The sequence below is a fragment of the Drosophila tropicalis genome, unplaced genomic scaffold (assembly GCF_018151085.1).
Source record: "Drosophila tropicalis isolate 14030-0801.00 unplaced genomic scaffold, ASM1815108v1 contig_573, whole genome shotgun sequence".
NCBI lineage: Eukaryota > Metazoa > Arthropoda > Insecta > Diptera > Drosophilidae > Drosophila > Drosophila tropicalis.
In genome coordinates, this window is record NW_027173049.1 from 1,404,933 (window position 1) to 1,415,312 (window position 10,380).

Genomic DNA, 10,380 nt, shown 5'->3' on the forward strand with positions numbered 1-10,380 from the left:
GATAACTAATCGGAAAAACGCGAATGGTGGAGGAAAACACCGAAGGAGCGAAGAAAGAGACACGAAAAAACTGCCGTTAATGGTGATTTTGTTTTTGAATCGGAAGGTTGTGCGTCGGAGTTTTGAAAGTCGGAAAATTCGTCGGCCGCTGTTGAATTATTTGAAAAGAAATGAAAATAAAATATTTATTTAATACTATTTAAAATAATGTAAATCGACGGTATAGATTCGGTCAAAAATAACTATCACCATAAGGTTGCAATTGATAAAAGTGAGAATTCGTTGTACGTTTGCGCAGCTGTCCAATGGTAACCACCGAGAGCTATTAAATAATAATAAATTTGATCAATTGCAATATCGTTGCAATCTGTGTAAAAAGTGCCTTATACAAAACAAAAGGAAATAGTTGTAAATTAATGCAAAGACTGAAGCAACGCTCTTGAATACACACACAGTATTAAGTGTGCGAGCGTGAGTGTGTGTGTAACCACTTTTTTTATACCTCTATACCTGGAATTACCTGTTTGCGGTGTGCGAAAGAGAAGGCGAGTGAAGATTAGAAGAGAGTGAGAGAGAGAGAGCAAACGAGCATAAATACTGTACATGCATCGGGGGATTTCTCTCAATATTAATAGTTATTGATAAAATTTATAACAATTTTCCTGGCGGTTGCCATGAAAATGCAGTCCAAACAAATGACAAAGAGCGTTAGCAACAGCAACAATTTAACACATTGAAATAACAACAACAACAAAAGTAAAAGGTGTGTGATCGCGCGTGTGTGTGTGAGTGTTTGTGTGTATATATATACAAATACTGGGTGATTCACAAAAGAAGTTAAAAGGCAGAGATGGCGGATTTCAACTGACTGAATTTGCTAACGCCCCTGCGCTTCCCCCTGCTGCTTCTTTTTTCCTCCTCTCCAAAGAACAAACCACACAAAAGTGTCTTCGAAAGAAAAGTGTCTTCACATTCAAAACTGCAATCAAAATGACGACGAATCGTCGGAGGAAAAACACGCAAGAAGCAAGTGTATCTCATAGTAATCCTGCTCAACAACAATCACATCAGCAGCATAAACGGAAATGTCGACAATATCCCCTACCCATTCTGCCCATTACCATCAGTTTGGTAGTGGCTCTAATCTTCGTATTACCAGCTCCTGCCCAATCGCTCCAACAGTCGCTTGAAAACGACAAGAGCTACTTTGTGGACAATCGGAAACCCACATTCAAGAATTGCGATGGCTATGCGCCATCGGTTAAGGAGGAGCAGCCAGAGAATACATATGTATTCCAGGTAAAGGCCACAGATCCCGATCCCAATCAGGAGATACGCTACAGCCTCGTCCAATCACCTTTCGAGCGACCGAAATTTTTTATAAATCCCAACTCGGGCGTCATTGTCACGGCTCATACATTCGATCGCGATGAGCCCATTCATGAGAAATTTGTTTTCGTCACCGTCCAGGCCACGGATAATGGTCTACCGCCGTTGGATGATGTTTGCACCTTCAACGTGACCATCGAGGATATAAACGACAATCCGCCTGTGTTCAATAAGGCGCGATACGATGAATCCATATCGGAGAACACTCAGGTAAACTAAAAAAAAACATTTAATTGCATTAAAATGAAACTGGCCAAATTCGCGGACCCTGGATTACTGCGGTTTGGCTTAGATTCAGATTCAGAAATAATTGGTCATTCTGTCATACACTCATTCGCCCACGACTTTAACTAATTAACCAAGAGCCCTAACCTTTCGGATTTATACTTGAAGCTAACGTGAGGAAACTAGTTTTCTTCTTAGTCGATGTCGTTGTTGTTGTCGTCGTCGCGTCTTCATCTTTTCCTCCGCCTCTGCTTTGGCGCACCCTCAGTTCGAGTTCAATGCTCGCAATATCATCGATTTGAAAACCTTGAAATTATTCACGCATTGGGCGGTGTTTTCCATGAGGAACGTCCCACATCACTTTTGCCAATGTCTTGGTAGTTTATTTAGATACATAATCCTTCAGTAACGTAACGGCAAATCGGCGGTATTCCCGATATTGATTTCTACATCTGCCATTTGCACTCAGTTCACTTGGATTTTAGTTTCCCTTTTGGTTAGCAATGGCCTTAAAAAGCAGATAGTCATTCACCAAAGTAAAAAGTGTATTTTATGCTTTGTAAACTCTTCAATCAGTTAATCAACTTTCTTTATTCGTAAGGGTTTATATGTAAGAGAATCAAAAGTTCGTTGTCATTCGTGAAGAAAGGCTTGAGTTCTTTTTCCCTCGCCAATTAGCAAGACAATTGCAAAGCCTTTCCAATAGTTTCAGTTGACAGACAACATTTGCAGAATTCAGACACGGCCAATAAATATAAATGTGCATTTGGTTTTGGGTTAATTTTGGGTTGAAGGAAAGTAGCAATTGAGAGGAGACAGAGATGAAGACAACCATCTAATATCTTATTTTATTTTTTTTATTTGATTTATTCTTTACCCATACCATATATATACTTACAGCCCGACGCGGTGGTCATGTCAATAAGTGCCAGCGATTTTGATGATGGCAACAATAGTATTGTCGAGTACGAGATTTTAAGAGAACGAGATTTCCAATATTTCAAAATCGACAAAGAGTCCGGCATTATCTACTTGAATAGGCCGATTGACAAGAGACCGGGACAATCGTACACAATAAATGTGAGGGCCTACAATATAGTGCCAGATCCGCCGCAAGATGCCCAGATCGAAGTGCGCATCCGTGTGGTGGAATCATCGATAAAGCCGCCGTCCTTCGTTGATCCCATCGATGAGCCGATTTATCTAAAAGAGAATCTTATCAATTTCTCTCAACCCATTGCCACGCTGCGAGCTGTTTCCAATATGCCAGATTCTCCAAAGGTAATTTTTGAACTGATCACCGGCCGGACTGAACAGACGAATGGCAAAAACACATTTGTATTTAACCAGATTGGCAACGAGGTCTCGATAAGTTTGGGAAAGGCTCTCGATTACGAAGCTATTACTGAATACACCCTAACCATAAGTGTGCGGAATAATTTCCAATTGAGTGCCGAGCATCAGTTGAAGATTAAGATTGAAGACGTCAATGATAATATTCCTTATTTCACGGAAGTCAAGTCGGGCACAATTTTGGAGAATGAACCATCTGGAACGTCTGTAATGCAGGTGCGAGCCTTCGACAATGATGGCACATCGGCCAACAATATTGTTTCCTTTGAGCTTGCTGATAATCAAGAGTACTTTGCCATCGACCCGCATACGGGAAACATAACGGCCCTGACGACATTCGATCGCGAGGAACGAGACTTTTACAACGTTAAAGTTATTGCCAGTGATAATTCGCCATCAAGTCTGTTCGATAATGGCGAACCCAATCGTGGCCATCAGGTTTTCAGTATCTCCATTGGCGACAAGAACGATCACAAGCCAAATTTCCAAAAGAAGACCTATTTGGCCGACAAGCTGCTCGAAGATGCTAATACCAACTATGAGGTGATTGAAGTAAAGGCTGAGGATGAGGATAATGCCTCTCAGATTCTATACAGTATTGAGAGCGGCAATGTGGGCGATGCCTTCAAGATTGGCCTAAAAACGGGCAAGATCACGGTCAATCAACGCTTAGATTATGAAACAATTACAGAATATGAGCTAAAAGTGAGAGCTTTTGATGGCATATACGATGACTACGCCACGGTTATCATAAAGATTGAGGATGTTAATGACAACCCGCCGGTTTTTAAAAAAGAATACAGCATTACCATACCAGAAGAGAAGACCTTTGACCACTGCATACTCACCATCGAGGCATACGATCCAGATATCAAGGATCGGGCTGCCGACCAGCATATAACTTACTCCATAGTAAAAGAGGATCACCGAAAACTCTTGACCATCGATAATGCTGGGTGTTTGCGGCTGATCCAAACGCTTGATCGCGACCAACCGAATGGTCACAAGAGCTGGCAAGTTCTGATCTCGGCCAGCGACCAGGATGGCGTCGGCACCACTCTAAAATCGGTTAAGGCTGTCTCTATCACGTTGCAGGATATCAACGATAATGCACCCTTTTTGATCAACGAGATGCCCGTGCACTGGCAAGAGAATCGTAATCCCGGACAAGTGGTCCAGTTGCAGGCAAACGACTATGACGAACCACAAAATGGACCACCCTACACCTACGGCATTGACAGCGATGCCTCACCCGATATCAAGAAAAAATTCAGCATCGATAATGATTATCTCTTTGCCAATGTCATGTTTGACCGCGAAGAGCAAAAGGAGTACTTTATCCCGATAAGAATAAGCGATTCTGGCGTTCCTAGACAGAGTGCGGTTAGCATTCTGCATCTGATAATTGGTGACGTCAATGATAATGCCATGACCGAAGGATCCTCTCGCATATTCATCTACAACTACAAGGGCGAGGCACCAGACACGGACATCGGTCGGGTATTTGTCGACGATCTCGACGACTGGGATCTGGGAGACAAAGTTTTTGCCTGGAAGAATGGCATACCCCACGATCAGTTCCGTTTGAACCCTAGCACTGGAATGATCACCATGTTGGAGCACACATCAGAGGGTGAATACCAGCTAGTGTTTGTTGTCACCGAAGAGTCTACCTTCATACCCATGCACTCCGTTGATGCTGATGTTACAGTGGTGATACGGGAACTACCAGAAGAAGCGGTCGACAAAAGTGGCAGCATACGCTTCATCAACGTCACCAAGGAGGAATTCATAGGTGTACCCCGTGATGTTCAATCCCCAGAAGCGTACTCACTTAAGGATCGCCTGCAGCACTCCTTGGCCAAGCTGTTTAACACTTCGGTGTCCAATGTGGACGTGTTTACGGTTCTCCAGAACGAGAACAATACACTGGATGTACGTTACTCTGCCCATGGATCGCCATACTATGCCCCCGAGAAACTCAATGGAATAGTGGCCCAGAATCAGCAGAGATTAGAGAATGAACTAGACCTACCGATGCTAATGATTAACATAGATGAGTGCCTAATCGAAAGACTAAAGTGCGAGAGTTCCTGCACAAATGAGTTGCACAAGAGTTCGGTGCCTTACATGATTTACTCCAATACGACCTCCTTCGTGGGTGTCAATGCGTTTGTCCAGGCCCAGTGCGTGTGCGAGGCGAGTGTCCTGAACTATTGCCTCAATGGTGGCACTCCCCGGTATGGGGAGAACGATATCTGCGATTGCATCGATGGATTCGAGGGGCCCCATTGTGAACACGTTTCAGTGGCTTTCTACGGCAACGGACACGCCTTCTATGAACCCATTTCGGCATGCGATAACACGAGGATCGGCTTGGAAATATCGCCACAGCACGAGGAGGGCCTCATCATGTATCTGGGACCGCTTAACTTTAATCCTCTGCTGCCGTTGTCTGACTTCCTGGCCCTGGAACTGGACAAGGGATACCCAGTGTTGACTGTGGACTACGGTTCCGGCAGCATTCGCATCAAGCATCAGCATATACAATTGCAACGTGGCCGGTCTTATCAGCTGGATATTATTTTGCAGCGCACCAGCATCGAGATGACCGTGGACAATTGTAGACTTTCGACCTGCATGAGTCTCGGAGCTCCTCAGGGACCCAACGAGTTCCTCAACGTAAATGCTCCACTTCAATTGGGTGGCACACCGGTGGATCTGGTACAATTAGGACGACAACTCAACTGGACGCACATACCCAATCAGCAGGGCTTCTTTGGTTGCGTCCGCAATCTGACCATCAATGATCACACCTACAATCTGGGTATGCCCGCCGTTTTCCGCAACATTGACAGCGGTTGCCAACAGGCGGTGGTTGGAGCCGTAAGTTTTGGCATTGATCGTAACTTTATCATTGCCATCATCACGTGCATAGCCTTGCTCCTCATAATCCTGCTGGCGGTCGTGGTGCAGAAGAAACAAAAGAATGGCTGGCACGAAAAGGACATTGACGACATACGTGAAACGATCATCAACTATGAGGACGAAGGTGGCGGCGAACGAGATACAGATTATGACTTAAATGTCCTGCGCACTCAGCCCTTCTATGAGGAAAAACTGTACAAAGATCCGCATACTTTGCAAGCGGCTGGCATGGGTCGTGTTCCAAACGATATCCCAGATATTGGTGATTTTCTGGGAGGCAAGAAAGAGAACTGTGATCGGGATGTTGGCGCTTTCACCATAGACGATGTGCGTCACTATGCCTACGAAGGCGATGGCAATTCCGATGGCAGTTTATCCAGTTTGGCCTCCTGCACAGACGATGGCGATCTCAACTTTGATTATCTTTCTAATTTCGGTCCGCGCTTCCGTAAGCTGGCTGACATGTATGGCGAGGAACCCTCCGACACGGACTCCAATGTGGACGACGACCAGGGCTGGCGCATTTAAGAAAAAAAAAACAAAATAGTTCATTAACCCATACATACATACATTTAATGAAAAGATTGAAAAGACTTTTTACGTAATACATATACATATATATATTATTATATAAAACATATGCTAAGTTGTGTGTTGTAAGGTCGGCCTAGCCGGACCCCCAAGTCGCCTCAACTAAGTGAATGCTGAAGATGATAATGATAATGTAGAGGAGGAGGAACATTGCAAGGGCCTAGAAGATTACGTTTTTGTTATGGTTTTGCTTTCTGTAAATGCAGAAGCAAGCAAGAGGTGATCTGATCTTAAATTTACGAGTAGCTAAGCAACTGCAAACGAACAAAACAAAGCCTGCAGGAGAGTATAAAATTGTTGTCTGTATTCTCCAGAAAGAATATACAACAAATATTACTCCCCCTCTGACCACACAAACAAATCGAAATCAAAATTAAAACAAACAAACAATTCCTATCAAAATTTTGAGGAGGAAACATCGAGAACTCCCGTTTTGCATTTTCTTTTTGCAAACAATTCCCAATATTATTATAGATTTAGTTACTAAATTCCATCTAGTTATATCTAAGTTTATGTTTATTTAAAAAGGCATTAGTATGTTAAGATCCTAGACAAGCAACTTCCGAATAAATCAAACCACAAGACAATTCGGCAACAAAACAAACAAATAAAGTTAAATGCAATAAAAATAATAATTATTATGAATTAAACAATTGAATTTCTTCTAAGGTTGTCGTCGTGTCTAATACATGTGTAAAAACAAATCAGCGATTAAAACAAAATGAAAGAATTAAGCAAAGCACTGTAATTATGAGAAGCAGTTAATATAGAAGAAAATATATATATATATAAATACTATATACATAAACTAAATCGAAGCTATAAGTGGAAATGTAAAACAACAACAGACAAAACTAAAAAAAAAAAAAAACACAACAAAATGTTCAATAAATCAAATGCGATATGTATTTTTGTAAGTCTTTTTTCGTAGTGGAGTAAAAAGAGAATCTTTAATATTTTTACATGCCAAGGCACCCAATTGAAAGAAACTGATTAAATTTATTTATATACACCTAAAGTAAAAGAAATTATATCAATTTACTAAGCCAGACACAACAACAATTGTGTGCAACAAAATAAAATGTAAATGGAAAATTTATTTGTGTTGTGTTTTCTCTCTGAAAAGTTTGAGTTTGCTGCGAGATAATCATTTAGTAGGTACACCAAGGTTCAAGGTAATTTTCAGTAAATCTACATTTCCAGTAAACTTGGAATCTTTGCTTCCTTTCATCGATCTTCTTCCACTGAACAATTACCTCGTATTTTTGTTTTTTTTTTTTTTTTTTATTTTTCGAAAACTTTAAAATTATCTTCTATTGAGTTGTAAAAGCAAATGTTTACACTTGAAAAAGTCGGGGCAAATGTGTGTAGATGGAGCAAGAGTCATTGACTGGCAAGTCACGAGGGCGGCAGGGGCAGTGGCAGCGGCTCCAGCTACTGTAAATGTTGGGAGGAAAAACGTCATTATCTTATCAGCATGTGTTGAGCGGAAAGTAGGCCGACGCCGATGTCGATGCCGAACAAATCGATTGCGGCACTAGCATTCAAACACATATTGGATTAAGAGTCAATGAAGAAAATTGGAACAGTTCAACAAGTAAACGTGACCGAGGGTAAAATTGAAATTAGTAGGTATACATACACACATAACTAAGCATTACTGTACATAACAATGAGTGTTCTGGCACAGGTGCATTCCAATGATTATACTTTAAATATATGTATGTAGGTTTGTATATTTCCTTTAAAACAGATTCTCATGAATGATGTCAGAGTTGGACTTTGGTTGCCAGATGTCTGATGAAAATTTGACGTATTGCATCTGCCTGTGCCTCAACTGGAAAGTCTATGCCTCATTTTCCCCCACTGTATGCTTCTTTAACCGATCCCGATTTATGTGAAAGGAAAACTTTTCCCTAAAAATGGAATTTCAATTGAATTGAAATTTTGAATGACTCACAAGTGGATTTCTATATGTATTTACAGCAGTATGTCAAGAGACCAATCGAAAACTCAAATTTTTCTTTTTTTTTAAATAATTAAAACCAAATTTTTCAAGTCTCAAGTATCGTAAGTCGGTTTTCCAACAAAAACTGTCCAACAAAATCAAGGGCCAACAACAACAGATGTCTTGAGAGCATTTTTTGCATGAAATTCAGCCGGACATGCCAACGTGAGGTTTCTCCGGCACCGGCAACATGTGGCCAGGTATTCGCTGTCTTGGGTCAGAGAGGAAACATTGGAAGCGAAGCAGAGGAAGAAGAAAAAGACGAAAGAACATGAAGAAAAAAAGAAAATGGTTGAGTAATCAAATAACCTCTTCGACTGGCTACCTGTCCGAAACTCAAGCTGCAGCTGCCTCCTTGACTCAGGTGTGTGTGTGTGTGTACGAGGGATTAACATAGCCAAGAAAAGAAGAACCCAAGCCAGGTTGAGAACTTAAACAACTACCTGGAAGTACACAAATATATATGAATGTATGTGTATATGTACATACATATCCCTTGACACCAACGCCAGCTGCCCCGGTCGGTCGGTCGTTCGGTCGCCTCTCACAGATACACACCTTTAACGGAAAAATGAAAGCAAATCTTTGTAACGAACTCGAGTTGAAAAACCGGTATTTCGAAAAAGACAACGCCAAAGGCCCAGAGAGCTCTCGAGCTCTTGGCCCGATGTGTATGTATCCGTTGAATTCTTGAGTGAAGTTTTGTGTATTTGAGCGGGACTCTCCAAAATAAAAGAACTCAAAGAACGACTATGTCACGCACGCCCGCTTATTTTCCAAGACGATATTGACAGTGATGAGCACGTCTTGTCGTTTTACTACCTGTTGATGGAGATGGAGATGCCGACTGCCAAAGAGCTGCTGGTGCTGGTGCTGATGCTGCTTCTGCTGCTGGTTGGAAATTTCGCTGTACTTTGATTAATTACAGGTGAATCAAAGTGGGGGTCACTGGTGGACTATTCGTAGTTTAATTACAGACGTTTGTTCCATTCCCCTTTTGTCTATAATTATCACTAGGCTAATTTTGTGGGTGTTTTCAGCTTATTTGCCTTAAAGTATTCCATTTCTTTTTGTTTTAGCATGCTCCAGTGGTTGCATGGGAAAATGTTCTTACCCCCCACCACAACTCATATTTCTGTATGGTCTTTAATAACTTTATGTAGTCGCGCGATTGTGGCTTATTAGTTGGTCAACATACCAACTCGTAGTTAGACCTGTGGTTAGCTTGGAATGCATAATGAGATGTTGGCATTGGTGGAGCTCATAAAGGGAAATTTTCATAAACGGCTAAAAACGTTTTACAGCAAATCAAGAATAAATGAACCAAAAGTCGAGAGGGAAACGTGCTCCTTCTGACCATTGTGAGATGGCAATTCTTCGTCAATTTCCAATTTGTTGATGCTTGGCACGTACTCCGCCTCGGACACATCTGCACCGATCACCGATCACTGGCTGGATCGACACTGGTGGCCAAAACATTATGTCCAGCTCAATATATTCTTTTGTTTTTGTACAAAAGAAGTGCCCCATAAGGGAATACCGAAAATAATTCTTGGAATTCCATGTAAGACAACGCTATGCCTTGCTTATTTATGTATGTATGTATGTATGTATGCATAATAAAGGTGAAAAAATTCACACTCTACTTCTATAAAGAGGCGAATGCAAAAATCTGAAAAGTGCCTTGGTATCGCCGTGCAGCTGAAACGCTTTGAAATATTGCAATTAAAGCAGAAAATATGGTCTTAAACTAGTTTTGCCACGTTTTCGCTTTGTGCTGTCTTGTTGGCCGGACAGACTATGGCAGCGGGAGCCGCGAGGTTTCAGTTTCAATGTGTGGATACTAAAACAGAGTGGGGTATGGGGCACAGGCAACCTAACGCCAA

At 41.7% G+C, this 10,380-nt stretch overlaps 1 protein-coding gene across 1 annotated transcript; it reads left to right on the forward strand.

Annotated features, from left to right (window-relative positions):
- The first annotated feature begins 96 nt into the window (after window positions 1–96).
- Window positions 97–7,585, forward strand: shg (shotgun). Its single transcript, XM_068287610.1, has 2 exons — window positions 97–1,599; window positions 2,515–7,585. The coding sequence occupies exons 1-2, from the start codon at window positions 991–993 to the stop codon at window positions 6,421–6,423; spliced, it is 4,518 nt and encodes a 1,505-aa protein (XP_068143711.1). The 5' UTR covers window positions 97–990; the 3' UTR covers window positions 6,424–7,585.
- Window positions 7,586–10,380: the final 2,795 nt, after the last annotated feature.

Coding starts and splice junctions, on each gene's coding strand:
- shg (XM_068287610.1), top strand. CDS start 991: ATGACGACGAATCGTCGGAGGAAAAACACGCAAGAAGCAAGTGTATCT. Junction 1,600..2,514: donor CCATATCGGAGAACACTCAG/GTAAACTAAAAA, acceptor ATATACTTACAG/CCCGACGCGGTGGTCATGTC.